This window comes from Melopsittacus undulatus, chromosome 2 (assembly GCF_012275295.1).
Source record: "Melopsittacus undulatus isolate bMelUnd1 chromosome 2, bMelUnd1.mat.Z, whole genome shotgun sequence".
Taxonomy (NCBI): Eukaryota; Metazoa; Chordata; class Aves; order Psittaciformes; family Psittaculidae; genus Melopsittacus; species Melopsittacus undulatus.
In genome coordinates this window covers 50529657-50556314 of record NC_047528.1, presented here as the reverse complement: position 1 = coordinate 50556314, position 26658 = coordinate 50529657, and the positions used below count along the sequence as shown (strand labels likewise).

The following is a 26658-nucleotide window of genomic DNA, read 5'->3' as shown; positions in this document are numbered from 1 at the left end:
CAGGTATGATGGCTCTTTTCCTTCCCCTTTCCCCGGTATTATTAAATGTCTTACCTCTCCCCATCAGTGATATCTGTAACTAGCCACTAAAGCTTTGCTCTTTATAAGCAGCTGCATTCTAGAAGCAGTATATTGCTACCCCAGGAACCCAGACTGATACATTGATAGGACTGGGGGGTGGGAGATAAAAGCTGGAGGAAAATATAGGAATTCTTTCCTAATATGAAATATTTGTTTTTGACTAAAGAAAGTTCACAAAAGGGTCACTCTTTGTGTGAACGTAAACCTTTCTAGTCCTTGTATTTTACCTGCCTTCTAACCACTAGTAATACACATAAAAGTCCATAAAGTGTCAATTTCTGTCTATTACAACCAAAGAAAAATGTATGAGATGTTTGGCTTGGGAAATCAGTTTTCAGTCCACTGTAACCTACAATTTGTTATAAGTGGAGTCTGGCATTGCACACTTCTGCTATGAGTTCACAATATATCTGTGCGCTACAGTCTAGCAAAATAAAAATAGCTGCAAAAGGCTGGAGAAAACTAATAGCCAGTAAAGTGTAACACATATTATTATTTGGAGAACAAAAATCATTATTTGAAATTAATTGAGAAATTACCAAAACTTTAATTTCTCTACTGGTATCCACACTTGTGCACAAATAACTTTTTGCTGAAAAGGCATTTTATGGTCCGGAGTCACTTGCACAGAAGGACCCTCTAATTCTCTACTGGTAAATGATCTAGTGATGTGTTATAAATCCATTATTTTATGGAAACTGAGAACTTGTTGGTTGTACTCATATTAACAGTTCAAGAATTCATTACCTTCCAGGCAGGTAGTCAGTTACTGTTGTTACTGTTATGTTACTCGGAAGCATCTAAATGAACAGTTTATGCACAGCAAGTGGGGACACAAGCCTTGCTACCAATTTTTAAACCACATATTTTCTTTTACTATCGTGTCAGAATGCTAAAGTGCAGAGGATGTTTCTATAGTCACTACATTTATTTAGCATTAACAAGAACATTAAGAATTCACTTTTCCTTCTGCACAGACTCATGCACAGACACGTGAAATGAAACGTGATCTATCTTTCATCTAAAAGAGCAGTGTTGATGTATTTCCTGCTTAAATTCATCTTCCAGAGGCTGATAATACAAACTTTCTGTATATTGTAAAAAACTATTCATACCCCTAAAACTTTCCTGGGAATGAGATGATGACTCTCAGTGGGCCTTCACCACCCATCAGGTAAAGAAGTTCAACTAATACTAACAAGTATGTTTTCCAAAGATATTCCAGCAGGCACTGTGTTCAATAAGACAGACAACACATCACTTCAGGCAAGGCAGACACTGCATGACAGTCAAGATTGTGCATTTTATTTGACAACTAATTAAGGTAGAAATCTGTCTTTCCTGTTACTGTTGGAATAGTCTTTCCTTGTTAATACTAAATAGGGTCTGAGCAACACACAGACCTATTCCACCTGAAGACAGAAGTGACCACTGTAATAAAGCTCTTTAGTAACTGCCTCACATGCATTAGGAGTGCAATGCATCAGATAGATACAGCAGCATGCAGAACCATTCAGCTGGGAGATGAAATAGTACCACCATTTTTAAAAACGCGACTTTGGCAGGTATCCCAGGAAGGTTCTGACAGCCACCATCATTCATCCACCTTTGCCACCTGAAACCAGTATTAACCATGAGGGAAGAAGTGATTGCACAGACTTAAACTTTGATATTGCTTTGGCACAGAAACCGAGAATGAACAAAACTTGACACTAAGCAAACACCCATTTTGGAGATCAAGCAGATCCTGAATCTGACACCAAATGACCACAACAAATGTTGTAAAACATATTTATTCATTGTGCACAATGTATACAGACAGCTAATAAGAAACAGAACTGTTTAAACACACAAAACCTGAAATTGGAGGAGCTGTACACCTTGTGTTTTAAAGGAGTTATCTGTTGATTAACATCAGACAGCGTGAAGTGGTGTGTCCAACAGCACAGCATCTAAAGGCTGCAGGGGGAAGTAGCCTGTGGGAAGTCAGCGTGCTTCTAAAACACCTGCATGAACCTGTCATCTTCATTCTTAAGAGCGTGACCAAAACCTCCTGAGCTATGAAGTCTTTTACAGGCTCATTGTATTTTCCCAATGGCGTCTCTATGCAGGTGTTTGAAAAATTAATCTCAGTATTTTAAACCATCTAAGATTTATACCTACTGGGTTTTATTCTAAGACCTCTAGAGAAATAAAATGTTGAGAATAAACATCCTATCTCAGGAAATTGTCCTATCACTGCATATATTTACCATTTCTAGACTCTGGACAAAAGGGATTCTAACAAAACTGAAACATAAGCTCCACTTTCAGGAATGCCCCAGAGGATTTCCTGGGCAATTCAGATCAATGTCTTCACAGTATATACCAATCTGTTAATTTTAGTCTTTTTATAGCTAAAATGCAAAGCAGATTTTTTTTTAAATCATAGTTTCTACTTTATATAATCTTTGGAGCACTGGTAAGGAATTGTTCACAACAGATTTATTAGGTTACTACTGCATTTTCTTATTGTAACAAAAATCATTACACAATGGAATAAAAAAATAGTTAAAAATATGACTGAATGGACACTTAAAATACATCCCACTTTATTCCTACAAAAATATTTCAGGGTCTTTTGCTCATAGAAATTGAGACTTTATTTACTTTATTTTAAGAAAAGTAGGAGGAAAGATAAAATAACATTTTCCTACAAAGTGTATATTCCTCTCCCCAGGGTAAAGAGTGTGAAAGGTTTTCTTTTTGATACTGGGTGCATGCCCATCCACTTATCTATGCAGCCTCTATACTGTACTTGAATGTAAATCACTTGCAAAATGCCACAAACAATTTCTCATTTGCCTATCTCTATAGTGTGCATATGCATTATGTATTATATGGTTAATAGTGCATCAGCTCCACAGCGGATAATCAAGAAGGCTTCCATGTCCTCCTGAAAGAAAATGTGGAATTATTTTATACACGTCCAGCCAGGTCAGGCTGCAGCATATTCTCGGGAGAGATGCCAGATGAATTAAGGCAGCACCGTGCTGTACGGTGATGTGGTGGATACAGAAGTACTTGGGGCAGCTCAAAAGCAGGAGGTAGCATGTTTTTATCAGCATGGGGCTCTCGGTAGACTAATTAGTCCTGCTAAGAAGCAGGATATAATAGTCCAAGCTAAGTCCTTTGAGGTACTTCACAAGTTAGATGATGCATATCTGCATGGTGTTGTGTGTCTGCCTTCCCCTTGGGCTCTGCTGAACCCTGCTGAGGAGGCCTTCTGTCTGAAATCAGGGAACCTCTAACATTTGCAGAAACTCACAAAGCTGGAAAGCATAAGGGAATCTATTTCATCAAGTTCCCACAGAGAAGCTTAGTGGTTTGCCCAAAATCAGACAGCAAGATAGGGGCAATTCTAGGGAGAGAGCTCAGGAAGGCCTGGGAGTTTGTTTCCATTGCTTCACTGCTGTCTCAAGGTACAGGACTCAGAGCTGAATGCCACTGTGGTGTCTGCATTGCTGAACATGCATATGTGGGGCCTGAGACCACGAAGACACTTACGCCACCTTTTAGCTCGCTGAAGGAATACATACCCTCCTTTCTGGGGGTGAGGCATCATCCTTGAAGTGGGAGAATAATACTGGAAGGAACCAGCAGCTCTGGGCACTGGGCAGAATTAAATCAGCCAGAATGCAAAATTACAGAAAGAACTGCTAGCATTTTAGCCTATAAGACACATACATAGTAAAGATGGTGAAGATGAAACTTAAAGAAGTGTTTTGCCCAGCATTGTACAAAGACAAATGGGAATGAAAGTGAAGAATAAGAATACCAAAGCTTACACCATGTTGCATTGTCCTCCAGATAGTCCTCTGGGAAGCAAGAGGGAAACAGATTCAGGGACAGAAAAACAAAAACAAAACAAAACAAAATAAACCACAGGTTATACCAAACAGGCAACCACAGAGAAGATAATGAATCTTTATAAGCAGTTGATTTTAAATGAGAAGTTTTAGATCATGCTTTACAGAAGTGACAGAGCTCAGTGGTTAAAATTGTTTAATTTCTGACAGTATTTATCTTACTGAAATTCATGTATAATTGCTAGATGCCTAGAGTAAGGCTGTCACTTTTTGGCACTTTGTAGTAGAGGTATATGGAATGGTTTCTCTGAGCTGTTTAAACCTATACTTTTGGAAGTGATGAATCATGCTTTAGAAATATTGGATGCCTATTCAGTTGCCTAAACTTATGTTTAGACAACTGAATGAAGACCTTTATTTCTGTTAACAGTAAAAAATACAGTCATTTAGTCTTCGGATCTAGATATCTGGTTACAGGTATCTACACTATGGGTCTTTATATTGAGCCAGAAAAGTCCTTGTTTTTGCTTCTGTTGCAGTTAGTAGAGAAATAGGGTGGAATGCAGTTACCTAAATACAGGCATAGTAAGTGAATCTAGGAGTTCTGAGGTGTCCCATCTTACTTCCAGACAGATCTCCTGTAACTTTGCTTTCACATCTGGACATTCTGCAGACCATAGGCATCTCAAGTATCTTTAGGTGACTGTTTCTATAGCTGAGTTCCACCCAGTGGGGCCTGCAGAGAACTGCTGGGGCTCAGTTCTCTTCTACCACGTGGATGCCACATCCTATACGGTGTTCTACGGAGCCTTCAAATGCCAGTCAGGAGGGCATGAGCACCTCAAATTACTGTCCTATCTGTGAACTCAATTAGATGTCTTACATACTCTGAGGCATCTCAATGTTGCATACATGTGTGTGGATATCTCAGCTGAGCCGTTCATTTCCCAGTCTATGAGAGGTGTCTGTGACAAATGGAGTGAATCACTCTCCAAAAATGTGTGTCTCTCTCCATTCACTTCAAAAAGAGCCTGACTTTTAGGCCCTGTGCTGTGAATATGTGATTGAATTGCTTGAGCACAGGTAACCTGAGCTGCTTGAGATGCTGCAGCATACTCTAACCAGCTCCCCACTGCTGCTCCATAAGTGTATTGGTCTCTTCTAGTCCTGCTGGTCCCATGTTTCAGATACTCTGGAATGTCAGATGGTGCTTTAAATCCATGCTTAGATAATTCTCTCAAGGTATGCGTATCTTCCTAAATATATATGATAATTTTAAACCAGTTATACCACTGCTTTTGGTGGATGTTTATTTTTTTCACATTTTGCACAACTTATTTTGATCTATTTCTTATTTATCAGGCTTTGCTTGTTACAGCTATGACAACAACATAAGGAAACTGCTTTTCCTCCTCTTGGAATGGAATAACTGAATTAATCACACTACTTCAGGCAAGGACGAAGGAGCACTTTCTCAGATGGGTTCAGTACCTAGTGATTTCAGTGTAGGCTTCTTACAAGTTATGTTCAGCTGAATTAAGCTTATAAATGGAGATATGAGTAGGAGTAAAAATAAATGGTTCAGATACGCTACATGTCTGTATAGGATTGAGATGCAGAGGAAATACTTTCTAAAGTTGATGTCTTCTGAGGACACGCTGTCAAAGACAGATGAAAGCAGAATAGTTTGTCACTTCTTTTGAGGTTTACATCCCTGCATGTTTGGACTTTGCGATGGCAGTTTAAAGTTAAGGGGACTGACAATATTTTATGAATATAAATTCCAGAATAGACTTCTAAAAGCAGTAATGTAACACTGAACAGTCACCTGACTCAGGAAAGAACTGATTCTTATATCTATAATAATCAAAAGGGGTTTTAATTGCTTGACAGGACCATCAAAATACTAATATTGCTGTATGTTTGTATCAAGCACTCAGTAAGAAATTATCATTGTGCAGACTGGAAAACTGCTGTGACCAGGATTCTCCTCGCATTCTGCTAACAGCGCAAGGGTTAGGAGGATCTAAACGAAGCTGGTCCTCTAGGCTCTGCCTATAGTCAATGAAGAGAGATACGTGATTCAGGGAACGATTCAGCACATTAAATACCAAGGATTTAATGTAGGCAGGTTGAATGGTGTTCCTGTGAGGAAAGAGTGCAGCATTTATATCCTTCTGGATAAAATTACCCAAGTTGGTGTGAGATGCAGGCAGTGACCTTTCCCAAGTGTTGCTAAGGGATTACAACTCTGAAACAAGGCCTTCTGCTCAAATCCACATAAACAGCCTTTCCTCGCTTCAGCTGAGATCAGTGACCACCTCTGACTTGAGGGATTACTGTTCTTAGCCCAGAAGGAGGTAACACGCACATGGCTGCCATTTGGAGATGGATTTGATACCAACACTCATCACAAACAGAGCACAAGTAGTTGTTCTTTTAAATATCACTAGCAAGAAAAACAAATAGGTATTTGGCTTGAACAGTTTTTAAAGTAACAGCAGCAATGCTAAGCTCTTTGTTTTTTTTCTGAAATAATGCATTAACAAGCCTAGTTAAATCATAGAGACAAGTCACCCTTTGAAAATCTGCAAGTTATTATGAGTTAGAAAGTATTTTCTGCATTTGCAGTTTTCATTAGTTATAGCCTTTAAGGGCTAGCAGCATATGACATATCTCTCCTTTATTGAGGATGCTGCTCAGTATTTTCAAAGCTTGTAGTTTAAAAAGGGTATGCTGCTCAGTATTTTCAAAGCTTGTAGTTTAAAAAGGGTATTAAAGTGTTTAGAAGTATTCTTCTTATGTCAATACGGAATGTTTCTTAAACCTGTCTTTTTCATTGCAAAAACACTTGAACTGTTCTTAGAACATAAGTTTAATGCAAGTTCAGCTGTGCTAGCAACCTTATTTCTTATGCTTCTCCTCCCACCTTCTCTGTTTGCAACCTTTAGCTTTGATGGAGCATAATTGAAACCTACAGGCTTTGATGACTTTTAACTTCACCTCAGCCAATTCCAGATTAAGATCCAGACCTCTGCACTGAATGATACACAGGGCTGGTTCTCTGAATCCAAAGTGAAAGGGTAAAATTAAGATCCTGCCAAACATGGATTTAATATTGCCATGCAGTTTTTTAGCCTGAGATCCTTCACTGGGTTATGAAACTGCTGTGGTAAAAAGACCTAAGTCTGCCATGGAAGTAAGCACCCTTTTTTTCTGTTTCTCCATTTGTGATAACCAGGGTACACTGTTTCCAGAAGAGCAGAGAACTAACAAACACTGATTTTTTTTGCTGCAGGCTAATCCCATGTCTTGACTAGAAATGCAATATTATTTTCCATTTGAATTGCATGAAGACTAAGAGAATACAGTAAATAGAATACAGTAAATAGAATACAGCATAGATAGAGGTGATTGGAAAGACTTTGCACTGTGGAAGACTACTGTGATTGTTAAAGGGATTTGCTGAATGATGGTGTTGAGAAGGTACCCAGGTCCTTATCTGAATTAGTATACTTGGGCTCCTAACCAGTGATTTAAGCTGCATGTCAGAGAAACCTCTAGACAATTTAAGGCTTGTGATCAGAACCATAGCAAGACATTTTGGTGTCCTAGTGCAGCCAGCACCTGCCTGGCATTCAGCGGGAATGCAGCTCACAAAACCTCAAATCCCAGATAATGGTGGCTGTTTCCAGCTAGGGTCTCTACTCATCCTTGCTACAGTCCTGAGCACAAGTCCCTTGGGCCAGACAGACCAATGCCGTGCAAGTTTTCAGCAATAAGCTCGGCAAGTGGAGGGTGTGTGATGCAGTGTGTTTTGATTCAGATGCTTTACAACTCTTTAATTTTGCTCATTGGCTTTACCCCTAGATGATTGCTGAGACAGTATTAACAGCTATCATAATTAGCTCATTATAAATCTATAGATGTGTAAATAGAAGGAACATCGAAGTCTGAAATGTAAATCCAATGACTGCTAGTAAAGAAAATAGTGTTATGTTAAAGTCTTGTTTTCAAAATGATAGAGTAAATAAAGCAAGATTAATGATCACTGAAGTTTTATCTGATAAATGTAAAATTTTGGATGGAATGGATGGAAAAAGCAGTGGTAACTTTATAAATAAGTAAATAACCTAAACAAATCAATGTGCCTTTGCAGGTGTATATGTTAAAGAACTAGCTGCTAAAAATTGCTTTAATACATAAAATTAGTTTTAATAAAAAATTAAATATTGCTGTAGATCACTTTTCAAAGAGAATTTATTCAGTGAAGTACCTGCTGTAGCTCATCTGCTTTTTTGGCCTTCAAGAAAGAGCTTATTCTCTTCTAACATTTCTAGTACATAAAAACTGAGTCATACTGTTCTCCTAGAATGCAATTTTTTACCATTTCAGTGGAGAAAAAAAAAATTACTGAATGCTGGTATAGAAATTCTATAGAGTGATTAGCAAATGATTACAAAAATAGTTATCAGGGGGTTACCACTCTTCCACTATATTACCAAGCCATTTCTACTAATTTGAAAATGGAATATATTTTTGCCTTACCAGCCTATCCAAACTTGTGCCAGCAGCAGTTGTAGGTCGCTCCTCTGGGTTATATGCTCTAAACCGTGTATTGAGGTTTTCAGGGACAGAACGGGAAGATCGCAGGGCAGGTGCTGGTTTAGGTTGGCCACATCCTTGGAAAACCTGAAAAAAAAAGTTGCAGGTTATATGAGAATCATAAGAAAAAAAAAAGGAGCTATTTTATAGCCTCTTTATTCTCTCTTTCATATATTTGAAATGAGCTTTGACTGACATTTTGATAATAGTGAATTGAGCACTTGCCCTGCATTAAAACTCAGGTTAACAATTAAGCACTATTAATTACTTGGTTAAGTTATAAAAACATATAGGGACCTCCTTAACTTAGGAAGATGATTATTGTAAGAAATTAGCATCTGAAAGCATTTTAATTGCTGTCTATATAAGAAGCCAAATAAGCAAAAGAAGTCCTTTGTGGCAGGACTTAATTGAAAATTGGTTTAGCTTTTGCTAAAATGTGGTATTTACCCGGAAACACAGCCCTTTCATAATCCCTAACCGCAGCTCTCCCTACCTTGTAATTTTGTTTGTTGTCTCAGAGAAAATGGCAATGATGAAATAGTCTTATTAACTAGATATCTTTCTTATTCCCTACCAATCCCTCCATAAAAGAGGGGTGAGGCATATTGAGTGAGCAATAATGAGGATTATTTTCAGCTAGTGTGTTTGTTTCCCAGGTATAAAAAATAATATTCAGGGTTATTAATTTTTTCATTTATTTCCACTTGGAAAAAGTTTCAGTAGCATATAACTGGTGGATACCAAAGGACACAGAAAACACTTTTGACTAGTGGGTGTCAAGTATATCCCAGAGGGTTTCTCACAGAAGATGCTCAACTGAAAGGAGTTAAAATATTCAGAGCTAAGTTTTTCAAGTGCTCTCATGAAGCAGGATCCTAATGTTTGCCTTCATGCCAACTCTTTCAGTTCTTTTTTGTGACCACTGTATTTTGCCTGTTTCAACATTTTGCCTCCATTCAGAGAAAAAAAGAAATTAAATGTCAGAATTTCTTGTAAGATGTAATTTACAAATCCCTAATGTCATAAAACTATCTGTCTGAGCTTTGTGGAGATGAAAACTCTTTAACAGGTGCTGTGTTTTGTTTGTAGGACCAGATTGCTTTTTTCACGTAGCAAATAAGATGATGAGCTCATGACTGATGTTGTTAGGCAGTGATCAGAGAGAATCACGTTTCACTTTTAGACCTTTAGATTTTGAGCCTTGAGCTGTTGTGTCCTGATGTAGCCACGGATGGTGTGAGTTTTGTCGGTTTCAGGATACATTCCAGTCTGCTCTTAGGTTTCATGATGTTAATTTAGAGGCTCCAAATGATTAAAAATTTGATGAAAGAAATTGATTCATACTAAATTTATGTCTAATCCTCAGATCTATTTTTGGCTCAAAGTCCAGCAAGTCAGCTGTTATATAGCCGTTGGGATTTTTAATTTATGAGTGGAATACTGCTTGCTCTGGTTTGACAATATCTGCAAGAATTTTTTAGGAGTTTCTAGCTTTTTTAGCCATGGTGACTATTAGACAACAAGTTAATTTAATCAATCTGGAAAGATGATTTTAGCTTGTAAAGTTTCGCATTTTTCAGCAGTAAAGAATTTTATTTTTTGTCTTTGAACAAAATTCAACTAAGATTAATGTTCAGGATTACTACATGATTGTGTATGCTACTGTACATTTTAAAGGGTAAAATATATATGTTGGGGTCATCAGTTACGCTTACAAAAGTGTATTCATATTTCTTCTGACAAAACATGTGCAGAAAAAACAACCATTTATTTAGATATCTAGGAAATTCTATTTAGTCAAATAAACAACTGGGTATTTGCTTACAGAGGCAAGTTATCCAAAACATTCAGCTTGATTCTTAGGGGGAAGAGAAGTGAGAGTACTGAATCTTCTCCTTAAATTTCAGTGTGTGACTGCTGGGCTACTTTTGTGACATATGTAACTGTGAGTCTACAACATTTAAATTTCATCTTTCCTATGACATATTGAATAAAATGCAACATAGACTTTGTGGCATTTAGCGTCATACAAATCATTGTAGCAGGTGATTTTATATGAACAAATTTACCTACAGCCAGACAATAACAGAAATGGAAATTAGACAATTTTTACATGACAGAAGAAGAAATAAGTTACTTTTAAAATGACCTGGCAGAGATACAGTAAGGATACAACATTCAGTAATTACATTTTGTGTGCAAAAGAGACATTTTCTAATTTGCGTCCGGGTATTTATTAACTCATAGAGCAGAAAATGTAAAGCTGATACCTGAAATTAACAAATGCTTCATAAGAAGAAGGACATGGCATACTTTCTTCACAATGCTACTCAGAGATATTGAGCGATTTCTGGAAAAATATCCAGATGTATCTTTAAGCATGCTGTGAATTGGCAGCATTAATCCACTCTCTTCAAAAAAGTGCATTTTATATATAATTGGTGCAGTCAATTTCAGCTTAATTCAGAGAAGGGATTAAATTTTAAATCAAGAAACCTTAATTTAGGTGTGTACATGTAGGCGTCTATATTCAAGCTAGACATCAAAACTTCCATTTTAGATAGTGGAGATCAAAAACTCCCTTCAGTTGCTCTCACATCAGCATCTACAATAGTTTGTGATGTCCTGGAATATCTGAGACGTTTGTTAAGACTGTCTTAACACAAGACCATTCTTCACTGAACTGCAGTTAAAACTGAAATGGGATGGGATATCCTAGGATGTCACAAGACCTCTATAGGAAGAGATACAAAATGAGCTATGAGATCAAGTTAACAGAGCCAGTTAAGAATTACATCTAGCGAGTTGACTAAATGGAGGTGTATACTTCAAAATGAGAACACTGATACTGTAAAAAAGTCCCTTTCCCAGGAGAACTTGAAGTTTTGAGCCCTAGTAGATAGAATTTGCTCTCTGTGAAGTCTTGAGCTATACTGTTATTTAGCCATGTGCTCGTGTTCAGTGTTTCCTATTGAGTTTCTCTGTTTGATTCTGCTCCATTGGCTCTTTCATCTTCACATAGAATTGATTTTTTTCCTGAAATACCACTATATATTTTTTCTGCACAGAGCTCTGGAAAGAACACATATAAATGAAGAGGTTATGCTAATATTAGACTCAGGGCTATTTTAAGAAGAACCTTGGATGTAGTTTTTATGAAGATTTCCTCCTTATAAATAATGCATAGGTAGTCTGCTATGTCATGGAGCTCATTCATCCTTTTAGCTGAAGCTAATTGCTGAAAAGGAATATATATCTATAGGTTAAAATGGCACATCCATCAGCTCAGATAAAAGTAGATTTAAGACTTACTACGAGGAGACTCAGTTATGGGATGGCCTTTATGAAAGTGGAAAAATCTTGGCATGTCAGCCAAATGAGAAAGCAGCCAAACATAGCTGTATAGAACCAGGTTGTTTAAAATGCAGGAGATAGGCCAGTTGTTGTGTTTTGAGTTGCATTTTGAGGCATAATTATGCCGATGCAACCAGATTAAGAAATTTCTCCATTTTGAAGAAAAAATGAATGTTATAACTTCTTTTCTGCTGTTTTTTGAGTTTTCCTCCACCTGTAAGCAAGCAATCTCTGCAGATGTCAACTAGCAAACATTCATACTCTTAAAACAGAACAGATGTAGGGCTTACTCTTTGACTTGAAGCAGAAATCAAAGGTAATGGTACTGACAGCCTTATGGGAAGATTTTATAGGTCCCCAAAACATGTTTATTGTGGCCAAGATTGAAATGAACAATTTATATATTATGACTCTCTGAATATGACTCCTTGAACTACCCCAGGGAGAATGAGAATATGAATAAGGTTAAGTGTATGCTATGACTAAGTCTTGCATATGAACTGAGCCATAGGAAACAATATGTAGAATGCAAAACTTTTACCTGAGAGATAATTAAACTGTTGCTGAGCACTGATTTTGGCACTATAACACTCAAATATCAAAGTGTCACTGGAAAATAACAAAGAAATTTCAATAATGAAGATAAATATGTCAGACATCAGGAGAAATCAAGAGGTAAATCTATTGCAACCTGACTTCTACTAGAAGCAACATTCAGGGAACACCACTGAAGTTTTGGCAGACTCAGATTGAAAAGCCTACTCTTAGAAAGTGCCAATGTCTTGGGAGGCATCTCAGACAGCCCACACTGACTGTTTTTGAATTCTGTGGTTTGTTTTGCAGATGATGATCTGTCAGAATGGCTGCCAGTGTTAAGATGATGAAGCTATGGAAACTGGTTTTGATGATCTTCAGTTCTTGCCTTTCTTTGGAGAAGGGAAACTCAGGTCTGATTCAGAGCACATGTATTTCTCTAGCAGAAAGGACCTGGAGTCTGAATTTGTAAACCACTGCTCCTTTTTGAAAAGCATCTCCAGATATTGCAGCTGTCAGGAATAGGACTTTCCCTGAGGCAAAATAAGGGCCTCATGTGGCTGTCTTTCACGGACATGGCAGCTACACATGGTTGAGCAGCCTATGAAGCCTGGTGATTTGTGGGCCAGACTTCCTAGACATACAGTGTGAATATAGGCTCTTGAAAAATACCATGAAAACACAGAAAAATTCCAGCTTTAGGATTAATTTGAGGATCTTAACATAATATTAGTACCTGGTTAATGTGAACTGTGCTAAAAGAATCAACCACAATCAGCACACGATCAAGAAAAGTTAATGGCCTAGGAACAGAGATGCTCCATTTTATGCAGTGACAGGTGCTAGGATGTGCCTGAGTCTGTATGTCCTTGACTGGAAGAACAAAGATAGAATAAGTATCTGTGGCACCTCTATAATTCTCTGTCTTGATATTGATGTGCACTCATCAAGAGTTGAAGACAGAGGGTTTGTGTCTTCTAAGGAAATGAAAGACAAGGCATGAACCCAAGCAATAAGCCCTGAGTGTGCTCACTGATTAATTGTTAACTTTCTGGCTTTTTCTTGGACTGTTCCAACTTGCTTTGGCAGAATGAAACTGCTCCAGAGTAGGTAGCTCTCAGCAGCACAGAAATGAATCAGGCTGTGACACTTTGGCCTCAAGATCAGGCACTGGTCTTTGTCCCCCTTTTATTTATTAGTGTAACTGTAACCATGAAGACTATTTCTCAGAAAAATAGTGCTGAATAGGAGATGCAGGTTTATAAGAAAAAGATATTGGACAAAACCTTCAGTACTACATCAAACAAAAAATGGAGGGACAAACCATAAAAATGGAGACTTAGGAACTTCACAATATATTTTTCTCCTGATGTTTAAAATGAAGACTTCATCATTCATGAAGAGCACCCATTTTTACTTATTTTTATACACTTATTCTTTTGGAGAGTGTACATTGTTGCTCATTTAATTTTGCCTGCATGTACAGTCAATGTGTTATATCAGACATCTATTTTTCTCAAATAAAATTCGATATATGATTGCAGCTGGTATAATATAAAACATCATTTGGTGATACTAAGACAAACTGATACTGCAATTTAATGTGACTAACTTTTGAAACAGGGAAATTTTACATAAATACTTGAAAAAGGAGAGGGATGGATTTGGGGTTAAATGAATTCTGGGTCTTCTGCCTACAAAGACAGTAAGATTAGTGAGAGGTGTTTGAGGAAGAAACTGTTTTCATTTGTTCCGTTCCTTTTAAAAGAGAAACAACATTATTCAAAATGGCCCAAAATTCTACTGAATACAGCATAGAGCCTCTTCCCATACATCAAACAGGTTTTTAGGTAGAAAAAGCTGCATGTCAGTGATGAAAAATAATCTGTATGTATGTATGTGGGTGTTGCAGGCATAACATTATTAGTGCATCATCATTTTCCTATTGTAAAAGCATGCTGACTGACTTGTGGAAAAATAGCCCTGATTCCTAGTCATCACATTTTCAGTGGGTACAGTCAAATGCAAGATTGTTTGAAGATTTCAACACCCTGCCTGAAGCTTTCTGAGCAGTGTCTCAGAATAATTGACAAGTGTGTTTTTTCTCCTACATTAGGTCTGCAATTGCATTTCATGCACCCCATTACATCCGGCAAGGTATCTGTCATTCTCACTGAAGCTCTAAGTGGTCAGTATATATAAGGGGGAAAAAATTAGATGACAGATGACTGATTTGAAATCTGCTCATATATCCTATCTACAGAGCTGACAGGACATTGGAGAATGCAGCATCAAACCCAAAGTCCTTGCCTTCTTACACTTTTCTTTAAGAATAAAGCATTTCCATGTGTTAGGACCTGAAAAAAAAGTATGGATATGACCTAAGAAAACAAAAAAATCACATTTTAGGAGAATAATGGTTTACAAAGAAATATACGTAAGCCCCTCAAGGATAGGCAGCTCCTTTATCTATGAAAATATCATAAAATAGATTTTACTGATATAATTTGGTTTCTGTATCTCAAGATTTTAAAAACATTGGCTAAAGTTTTTCTTAGAAAAAAAAATCTTTACATTGCAAACAGAATTACTGTGATTCATTAATCTTTGCAGCAAATAAAATATTTCTGAGGGGCAGGAGAAACAGCCTGCTCTGCTGCAAACAAGTAGTTTGTGCCAGGATGTCATTGGATGCTGGCAGGGGATATAGCTTCCTGACTAACAGAAAAAACTGAGAGTCGAGCAAGTAGAAAGGAAAATGAAATACACCTGGGCCTTGGGCGAGCTTTCAGTAAAAATATTGCTTGTTTCTTTTCCTGAGGTATGAGCTGAGTTTGCTGAAGGTAGCCTTTCATTCCCAACGTATTGGAGAGAATTTGGCTGTTAGATGCTTTGATCATGGCTGCCAGGACAAAGTCTCATCGTGCAGGATGTAGACAGGTTTTAAAACCCAAGTAACTTCATGTAAGTTGAAAGTAAAAAGCATCTTGAAGGAAATCCTTAAAAACCTTCAGCATTGGGGCCATAAAAAGCATCTAATTTTGGGTTGGCAGGAAGAATATTAACCTCAGCCTCCACCTCATCCCCACATTTTTCCTAGCTATGCAGCTTCCTTCCAAGCAATGGAAATTCACCATCTCAGATGGCAGTCTAGCCAACACCTAACTGACTACTGGGAGATCAATTAGTCATAGAAACTCCTAAAGCAGAGAACCTGCAAACTGTTCACTTTAGATTTTGAGCTGTAGTGCACTGATGACTATTAAGGGAAAGCCATTAATTGTTGGCTATTGGCTCAACAGCACCTGCTACTGAATTCAACAGATCTTATTAACATGAGGTTCAGAGGTGGTGATGATCTGTGTACACACATACACACACTGAAAATGGAAAGGAGGAAGCTGGTATCATTAACTCTGTTTATCATTGTGTCAGAATCCAGACAAAACTCTATCAAACTCAGGTCTGGTAATCACAGACTGTCCAATGTAATGATATTTCCCTTGAGTGGCTATTAAAGGAGGTTAAACGGAACATTTTGTGTATTCACCTCAAACACATTGTACTTCAGTTTGACCTAGACAGATCAAAATGTGTTCAGAAGTTAATGTGAAGAATCACAGATGAGACACGAGCAGAAGTTACCAAGCATACTCTGCAGGATATTGCTTACAGGGTTATTGCTAATTTTTGACATTCTCTGCTTTTTGTAAATCTCTTACAGCTATAATTTGGAGTTAGCTAAATAGTACCTTTCTCCCTATCACTCCCTTTTGTAAACTTTGAGCTTGTTTAACTAGGTGAAGGATTCAAAGGCAGTCTGGCGCATGGCTGAACAAGCAAAAGCAATTTCTAGTGGTCTGGACAATTTTTCTCCAAGTCTAGACAGAAAAGTGGTGGAGAAGATTTTCCCCCTACTTGTGACCATGCAGCAACAGAAAAGGCGTGACTCAGTACCTTTGCCGACACCTGCATGCTGTTTTCTTGCATGTTCATGATGGCTTCAGAAATCTTGACATCAATAGGATCCATGACTGATTCAATGTTGAATGGTCCCTCTAATCTCTCCGCTACCAGAAGCATAGCATCTGTTAAAACACAAAGCAGCCATTCCCTTAAAGAAGGAATACCTTTAGGTGACTCAGGCACTGGCAGCTGGAGGAGTGGGTATTGAATGCTCCTGAGCAGGAGCCCATGGGGACATGTGGCAGCGAGACCATGAAGCCTGCAGGGCAGCTTCCTAGCTATCAAAAGTATCTTTTGTTACTGCTGCCACCATAGAAAGAGGAAGAAATACTGTAAAAATTAGATTCATAATAGTTGCCATAACATTATGGAGCTTGGGGTAAAATCATTTTACACAGCATCACTCCACTTGAAGCAGCCAGTAGTGCTTTGGCATGTATTTATATAGTTTCCTTCCTGCAAAAAAGCAGGAAGATAAAAGTGAATCCCTGGGGTATGTTCTCAGAGTTTGTGTGAGATGATGAAAACTTTGATATGATATATCAGGGTGCTATAATTAAAGCAGCTGTTCTTTCTGACCTTAATGATCTCATTTTCTTGCAATATAAACAGCAGATGAATATTGGATTTCTGCCATAGTATATAGGTATAAACCATATTTGCCTTGCTACATTTTCAAAACATGTTTGAAAGTTGTATGCAGAATCATATATTCTTTGCATGTTTTGGATTTTAAAAATGATTGTTTGCCCAATTTACATTAAAGCCCCTCTGCAAAATAATTTTATCTTTCTGTGTTCATTAACAAGCAGAAACCAAGCAACTGAACAGAAATTAATAACAGTAAAAAAGGTTTTGCCATACATCACATGTTTGTGTACACAGAGACACAAATTCATCACACTTTCTGTGACAATAGCTGTGTGATTTATACTATGCCTTTGAACATCATATTTGATCCTTGTCTCACATGTTAGCATTTAGTATTTTCAGCATCTAATTAAACAGATGCCACTTGCAATTTTGAAATGATAAACAAAAGTCTTTCACATGCTCTCTTATTTATTCCTCAGGCTTAGACTCCAAATGGTACTAAACAGAATTCTTTCCAAAACAGATCCCATGTGTGCTTTGCTATTGTGAGCACTAGTCCCATGGCAGCTATGTGAGCTTCTCCCTCCCCACAGGAGCACATGTGTGTGGATGTATGGGAAGAAGAGGCCAGTGTCTCGCCCTAGCAATTGAGACACAGACTCCCATGCCCAGCCTGACCTGAGCACTACAGTAGGTTGTTATATGCACTCGGTGCATGCCCCAAAATCCTACTGGAACTGAAATTACAGGGCATGCAAGCCTAAGCACTTCTGCAAATTTGGGTCTAATACTTCAGAGTAGTTTTAGACCGGAAAGAGTCTAATGTCAGTTAATTGGAGTGGGGCGTGTAGCGCTTGTTGCTAACTGTGAGAAATGGCGAGATGATAGGAATCTGATTTCAAACAGAGGTGTTATTTTGACTGTATGTGATTTAAACATTTTTTAGCTTAAACACTTTCCAGTGGGAATCTCGATGAAAACAATACCTAGCTCTGATACAGAAAACAAAACAGGTTTTATACACACAAAGATAACACACACATATACACATGCACAGGCATACACTTAGAGATCCCTGCAATAAGTTAGCTATTTTTCCACATGCAAAGGGAATAAAATATTTTCTTCCTCACACATTTGGAACGACTTGTATACAACATTTATGCCTTAGCACTTTGTGAGCAACATGATCAGCCTAAATCCTAGCTGCCACAACCAACAGTAGGACACATGTCTTGGTGGCTGAATTTTGGTGATCTAGTTCAGGATTAAGGTAAAGATTAGGGTTAATGCATAAAAGAGTCATGAGATAGTGTTTTTTTTCTGTTTGGGTTTTTTTTTTGGTACAAGTAGCCCACAGCTTAAGTTAAAGACAGGTGCCTCTGTATGAGCACACTTTAGCTGTGGAACTAGCAGGTTGGACAAGCCTAGTGCTAAGCTCAAGAACACGCTTTGGATAAGGGTCTGTGTTGAAGCAGAGTTCAGTAAAATAGGTAATTGCTGGAGACCTTTCATGAGAATCGGTGTCGACTTGAGTCTACTTGCCTTTTCTTCTAATGGCATGGGACACTAGTTATGAGTTAAAACTTGAAGTGGAATCTCAGCTATGTGGCAGAGAAGTGCATCATTTAATTATAAGATTAATTAATTAAGATTTAATTATAAGAATAGCCTTTCCTCAAGCAAAGTGTCTTCAACTTCAAAATTAATAGTTCTAGGAGCTGCAAAGATCTGTTCCTGACTTACAGTTTCTATTTTTAGAGAGAACATCCCTCAGTTCATCAGCTTCTTTTTTCTGAACCCTAACCCTATCCATAGATTTATTCTTTCTTTAGTCTTTGAACTGGAACTTGGCAGAGGCTGAGATGTGGGTAATTTCTAGCTGCCAAAGGTCTGAGCTTTTTGCTGTGGAGAGCTTCCTTGTTTAGTATAGTATGGTATAGGCCTGATGGTGGGTTCAAGAGCTTGGGTTCAAGTTAAGGCTAGAGGCAAGTTTATGTTTCAATCACATGGGCTATAGCTTTATGCTAAAGAAAAAAGTAAAAAAGGAAAAGAACTACAACAATAATAAAAGAATAGAGAGCAAGATCAAGCAGTTGATCCCAGGTTGTCCATAAACTTTAATTGCTATTTCCTTCTCTAGTGTGGAACGACTGGATCACTCCAGGCAGCTACTCACAACACAGATCTGTGGAGAAGTGAGCCTGAAGCAGTGAGGCTGTGAGCCAACAGTATCACTAGACACTGGAGTCCTGCAATCTTTTATTTAGTTAGCACTATAGGAGTATGGCTAGGGACCAAGGTGCTATGGGAAAGTTTAATTTGAAATTTCCACACCTTTATTGATGACAGGTACATCTTTATATCAGCAGCCTATATTTTTGTTTTGGAGCTAGAATGTGGGACAAGACCAGTGTTAAACTAGAAGCTCATACAGGGACATATTTGAAGAGGCAGAGTCTAAGAAATGGATTAAATGCTGGGATGAGAGGTGCCTGAAGGGCTAAGGTGAAACAGGTTCCTGCTGCAACATTATTTCTGAGGCTGACACAAGTTGTGTTTCCAGTTGAAGCTCATTTTAGGACTCACTGGACTAGAAGTCTTGGGTAATTGCACAGTTTGGATGAGCTCTTGCACAAATGGAAAACTAATGTTGTTTGAGGATTCATTTTATCTTCAGTTTTAGCAGGTGTGTGGGGACACGGCTGATTTACCATTGACTTGACTGCTGGGTTACTCATGTCTGCTTCTGGTAGGAGCATGATAAGCTCAGTTGAACAAAATAGGATGACCAAGTGCCACTTCTATAAACTAAATTATTTTCTTAGCCTCTGACTGAGCTCTTCCTTTTATCATTTCTCTAACCATCAAGCTGTTCTTAATACTAAGTCAAAGCTATCAAGATGCTACCTGACAGCCTTAGACTGAGAGAAGCCTTGAAGATCAAGGCAGTTATTGCAAGTGTGCAAGCCCCTTGGGAACATAATCACTACTGTAGTTAACCAGCTTCTACCTACTAATTTTTTGAGTTTACCCTCAGATTAAAATTCAGACTGAATTTCCAATCCTTAATATTGATCTCTACAAAAAAACCAGCAAACAAACCAACTAACACACCCTCAGTGTGTTGTCTTAAGGTGAATTCTTCCTTTGGAAAATATTTCCTCAGCTCATTAGGTTCATCTTGTTGTCAGCTCTAACCCTCACTCCAGTGCTAAACCTTATTATTCACTTGCCCAATACTGTATTAATACACACAATACCACACACACCAGGTATCCTACGCAACTGAATGAAAGAAAAAGCAGTGAAGTTGAATATAGTGAAAATCAGATGAAATTTAATGATCTGACATTTATGATATGACAGTCAAAATAATGTAATGGTCCTTCCCAGACTGTAGCTCTTCAAATCTATAATCATATAGAAACAAAAATAACACTATTGTCCCAAACCTTTTTTTTCTCCTAAAAATGTTCAGAACATTATTACAGGAGAAGCTGGAAAGATTTCAAAATGAAGAAAATCTATATGCCTCAGTTTTGAAATCTTAATTCTCAAGAACAGACTTGAACTCAAAGAAAGCCTAATTCTGTTTAGTAGGACTCTGTATGGGTTTAATAATTTCTCAGTCAGCTCAAATAGCAGATACTGGGAGGTAAATTATTTTGTGCTACAAAAGTCTGAAAACTGATTGATTGACTACCTGGTTTTTATGCTGTTAATACACTTGGACTGTGTTGTTCAATTATGTATGTTCTTTTTTTTACCTCTTTTGCATTTTTCAAAATCTATTTTGTTTAGGCTAAGTACATGTCTTCTCTCTCCATGTACTACAGCACTTGGCAAACAGCTGGCATCTAAACAGTGGATCAGGAACTCACTTTAGGTAAGTCATTCTTGTGTTGCAGGTTTGTTAGTGACTGGAAAACAATAAACATGACTAATTGCTCACTCACACAGGCTTGCAAAACAGTCCTGAGAAAGTGCAGAGCATATGGCAGACTAGATTCACCATCAGTGCCATTGCTCTTAACCTCTTTCTGGTAGATACATGTTGCTCAAAACAGGAGTGGAGGCTTTCCTGATAAAGCAAAAGCCACAAGACTGCTGGAGTCCAAACATATAGTCCCAAGGGCCCCAGAATGTCTCTGTTGGCTTGGCACAGCAACTCTGTTTAACTGCTTTGGTATTCCCTTGTCCACACCAAGATATACCATAGGCATTTGACAGAGGTTCTTAGCAGGACATAGTTTCATTTTAAACAATATATTTAAAAAGATGCTGCAGAAATGTTTGGTTTACTTCACAGATTATTTTTTTTTTATTTTAAGTTTTTAATGATAAGCACAGGACAAAACTGATCACCATGCTAGATGATTTATTGTGTAACTCGAAAATTCAGAAGACCATGTGTGAATTTCAAGACATGATGATGTTTTGTGAACCCTGAGCATCTTCGGGCAAAATAATGGATAGACTAATAATATAAATAGACAAGAATCTGCCTCTGTTTTCTAGGAACTGTATTGAGCCACTGGTTTTTTGACTTATGTTGATACCAAAAGTGATGACTTCCTGTTTATGTTGCATTTCCTTCAGGGCAGGTTTCCAGAAAACTTCCTAGTAAATCCCAGACTGAAACAAAATGATCAGGGACAAGAACACTGATTTATGAGACATCTGACAAGTGGAAAATCCCCCAAACTAGACTGAAATACAAAGCTCCTGTAAAAACAATTAGCACCTCCTTTTTCTTGACACCTATCATCAAGAAAATGTGAAAAGTCTGATAGGAAGGACTCAGTGAGCTGATAAGGGAAGGCATTTTTTGGGTCTATGTTAGCTTGGCTACATCAGTTTTTCTTTTCATGCATGTTTTTTTCTTCTACTTTTAAATTATCAGCGAGATTCAGGCAGTGGCTGAGCTTTCCCCAGAGAAATCCGTAAAAGCATCTATGGATAAAATCTCTAAAAATGTCATTACTTCAGGGAGGCAAAGAACAGTGAAGTACTAGATTGCATATCCTATACAAAATCTTAAGGTATATTTTGTTTTGGGGAAAAAAAGAGGAAGTTCTTCAATTTCCTATCAGGAGGTTCCTGTTTTTTCTACTCCCATATATGTTTTCTTACACTTATGTATGGAGAACTGTGAAGTGCTTGTTCACATAGTTGCTTGTGAAAGAATATAAGGATAAATTTTTATTTGGGAAGTGTCAAAGGATTTGTCTATGGACTAGTCCGTGGATTGCACAAGAAGGGAGATGAACTAGCTGTAAACAGACTGAACAACTTACTGTAGTTGACTGTGACCTTGAGAATGGCAATGACTGTTTTGGAAAAGGATGCTGAGCTGCACAGCCATGCTCATATGGTAGCTTCCCAACCTTCTGACCAAAAGCGAGGGGAGGCAGAACGGTTGCATTTACTACTCCATGTACGCAAAACTCAGTGAGTTTTCCATCATGACACTAAATATAAATAGTGGTCATAAAATCTTTAGAGCATTATATGGTAAATTAATGAAACAAAATAAAAAGTAAAAATTGAAAAATGAAATATGGGTACATAGCGACTTTTAAGAAATATAATAACAGAGGAAATACATCCCCATAATACTCTGCCAAAATTTTTACTGCTAGATTATGATTTACTAAAAAAACTCAAGAAGAGGAAAGTAGAACTGCACCTTACATTTAATTAGGTACTAGGAACTCTCTTCTCAGGAAATCAGAATAAGACATGGCAGTGATGCCAAAACTGCTATTTTACTTCGGGTCCACAAACCCCTTTTTTTACTTCATTATTCATATGAGAACATTGTATGGTACTATTGTGATGAGGCTTAATTGACAGATTTCCTCTCTGACTATTCAGTATGAATATCCAGTTTTAAGCTTATCTGTTAAGGTATGTAGGCAAATGACTAGTCCTTGCCTGGGGTTTAGGTGAGTGAGCAAACCATGAGACACTGCTGGACATGGAATGAGATTTTCTTGGAGGTAACAAGTAACAGAGTAGGCAGCTGAACAAAAGTCACAGATGGTTAGCAGAACATGGAGCAATGAAGAAAAAGCACCTAGGGTGGTTTGTTTACATGGGTGAAAACAAGGGTAAAAGAAAAGATGGAGTAACATGAGCTGTGAAAATGGGGCAAAGAAGGCATATGAAAGTGCCATCCATGTGCAACCACTGGTGGTCAGCCAAACTTGTTGGCTACCTGATCACTGCAGTATGCTCTATATTCTTATTAAAATCTATTCCTAAATATTTTCTGGTTGGCAATAATAGTGGAGGTATGCATCCTATTCTCTGTGTATGTATGTGTGATGTCCTGCTAGCAAACTTAAAGCTGGACTATCTGGCAAACAGGAGGAAACTAGCATCTGGAAAAGACCCAAGGTGTAACCTGGGTACTTGGTAAAGGGTCTAGGTCTGGGTGCAGAGTCTGGACTGTCTCTGGGTACATAGGCTGGAGGTCCATGCTGTGGTTCAAAGGAGCTGGTTCGAGATGTTTGTGCGCATGTGAATAAAGGGATCTGCGTGCTTTCCCCTAATGAACTGCCACAGTGGCCAGAATCCTATCCTGACTGGTGTCGCAGAACTGTTTCTGAGAGAACGCTGGCAATGGGAAAAGCAAAAGTTGGACCCGATACAAACTTCAGGTCAGTCTTCAATGCATTCTAAAGCTTAATAACACCTCATGGCAATCTGAGGGGGATCCCTTCACACTCAGCCTTCTGAGCCAGTCATTTCTGTAGCTCTGTCTAGAGCACAGAGCTCTTCAAAGGAGTAGTAAAGAAGAATGCAGTCCTGAAAGTGCCTACCATTACAGTGTACACAGAATTCCACACTGAATATTAGAAATAACTAGGAAAGGAACAGAGCACCTAATAAAACATATTTATATACAAGAACAAATCTACAGTGAAATAACATCTTGGATACTGCATTGCAGAAGAAGTTGTAAATGTAAGCTTTCAAATATGATAAAAACAGTAATCTAACATTCTATAACCTTGAATTAGAAGAATTATTGGAGGATGTAATAGAGGCCAGCCAAACTGCAGGTGACATGAGGACATGTTAAGGTTCATTGTCTACTCCAGTACAGGAAGGGTGATGTAGAATATGAAACTAGTGGATCACATTTTATTAATTTCTTAATGTTCTAATGAAGACACCTTGTTAATCCTAAAAGTATGTGGCAAATGTCTTAGTGTTGCCATAACTATCAGAAAACACCCAGATGCTCCTCAATTCCTTTGGTAAATTCAGCCTTTTATTCTTCTGAATCAAAGAAAACTCTTGCCCTGTTCTGTGTGGGTAACCACAATTGCTATTAAGATCTGAAATGCGTATTTCTCAGGTACCACTGCCAGATTTCTGAATAGACATCCTATGAGAAACATCTTTCCTGTTACTTTGCCACTAAGCTGACTTTATGCCTTTCCTTGCCATAAATAAACAATCAACCTATGGCCAGCTTTGCTGGCATGACTCCATCCCAACGGAAGAGCTCTTAGGGAGGTGTCATACACAGTTGAACAGACAAAATTGATTTTTGCCTCTCATCTTATTGATTAATATGGAAATGTACTGCAGATATCTCATTGCATTTAAAACCCTGCCACTCTGCAGGAAATTTTGATGCCTAACAGCATTTTCTCCTAGTGAGCCTCAATACAGCAAATAAAAATAGCGGCTTCTCCCTTCTCCCCTAAGATAAATGTTTGAATCCCAAATGACTGCGTACATTGAAGTTGTCATAAATCAATACAGCTGCTATGTCTGATCTATTTATTGTTTTGATATTTCTCTTAAAAGGAAAGACCAATTTCTCTATGTTTGCCCAGCTGCACTAACTATATTAAGGGGATAAAACAGAACTAATCAATAAGATAGGGCAACACTGTAAAATCCTACACTTGAGCTCCTTTCCTATTCTAAATTATCTGTGTCCTAATCTTTTAAACGATTGGGAGATCAAGAGTAAAAATGTTTGTCCAGTGTAGAGAAGGTCAAAGTAATATAAAAAGCTAATGTTCATCACACAAGGCCACTTGCTTGATATGTTGTAATCATCATAAATAATAATAGCAACACAGAGACAGTGTTGGCAGAGAGATCTGTTCCCACTAAAACTTTCACAGCAGGAAAAAAATGTTCTAGTTGAGGGTGAAAAATTTTAAAATGGAACAGTTTTCACTGAAGATGCTGCCTGGCTGCACATCGGCTTCCAGGCCAGTGTCCAGGGAACCATTCCATTAATTCTTCCTCAAAAAAAATTTATTTTCTAAAATGAGCATTTTCCAACAGAAGGAAATTCATCCAATCAGTTCCAGTTTCATCTAAGAGAGATTTATGAATATGAATTAACCATATTTCCCCATAAGACTGCTGAATGTCATAAAAACAGACTGGGGAATCTAGGGACGTATGGGGATGTTTTGAGATCAATTCTCTGTAACTTTGAGTTAGTGGAACTCAGAGTTCTCCCCAGTTCCCTGTACACTAAATGAGGAGATGTTTTCATGCAATTCCTAGACTTTATGCACATCCATTTAACCCAGCTCCTCTGATTACTGGAATAACAAATGTTGGTGAAATTCTGCTATGACTAACCTGGCTATAGCTCTGGGATGTTAACACTGATTTTATTGCAGCTCTGCCACTTCCATACAGGCTTAAGCAAGAACAGTGTGTGGAGCCACTAGCATAGAAAGAAAAAAGAATTAGTCTCTGTCCTATGCTGTTGTACCCATGGTTTATTGCTATCAAAATACCATCGATTTCAGATTTTCTGAATGCCAAACTGTAAAGAAAAAAAAACCTAAAAAAATCTTTAAACATTATCTCTTCCAATGAAGACTTTATTATTATTATTAATACTTCTGTCTCCCAAGCAAATAGGTATGATCCAAGGACTGCTAAAGTCACAAAGCATCTTTTCAACAATGTAATTTAGAGGAGGCTGTTCCAACTTTGTTTCCCTTTGGCTAAGCGTATAGCAGCAAATGAACAACTATTATTCTCAGTACTGTACTGATATCAGTGGACAGTGCTATACAGAAATCAACATGTTTTGGCAGGACAGGACTAGGTGGCAATTAAGTTGGTTATTTTTATTCCTATTAAACAAAATAAGCCATTCCAGTTTGGCTCCACTCAAAACATGGGGGAGAAAAATTAGTGTTTGTCAAACGGAATAGGATGGCACTGATGGGGGAAATTCTGTTTTCAATAGAAAAGAAAAGTGAGGAGGCAGAAAAGCTGTGGCAATCACTATTCTAAAAATGGATATGGTAATGTCTGCTTTCTTAAAATGCTGGTTACAGTTGTCATATATTTTTTCAAAGAAAAAAATTGGAAAAAATCTAACACTAAATAGGACAACATCCAACACTGTTGTGCTGCACCAGATACTGGATCCTATCTGTTAAGAGGGGAAACTAGTTCACAGACTAGTTCACGTTGATGGCATGAAGTAAGCAAAAGAGGCCTCCAAAGATATGTCAACTTGGTTCCACTTCAGTAAAAGGAAAATTTAAGACACCTTTTTTGTTCTCATTGTTTGCCACAAGCTCTATACTGAAAGCTAACAGTTAACAATATAAATAATGATGACTGACTTGGTAACATTATGTTCCTCTCCCAACAGAGAACACCA

At 37.8% G+C, this 26658-nt stretch overlaps 1 protein-coding gene across 1 annotated transcript in view; it reads right to left on the bottom strand.

The window, feature by feature from the left end:
• The window catches only part of GPC6 (glypican 6), a 710559-nt gene that overhangs the window by 48022 nt on the left and 635879 nt on the right, over positions 1-26658 (bottom strand). The window contains exons 5-7 of the mRNA XM_031045196.2: positions 16383-16513; positions 8478-8621; positions 3909-3938 (exon numbers count right to left, since the gene is read on the bottom strand). Of these exons, the coding sequence (XP_030901056.2) occupies positions 3909-3938; positions 8478-8621; positions 16383-16513 (305 nt within the window). The remainder of the gene's footprint in view (positions 1-3908; positions 3939-8477; positions 8622-16382; positions 16514-26658) is intronic.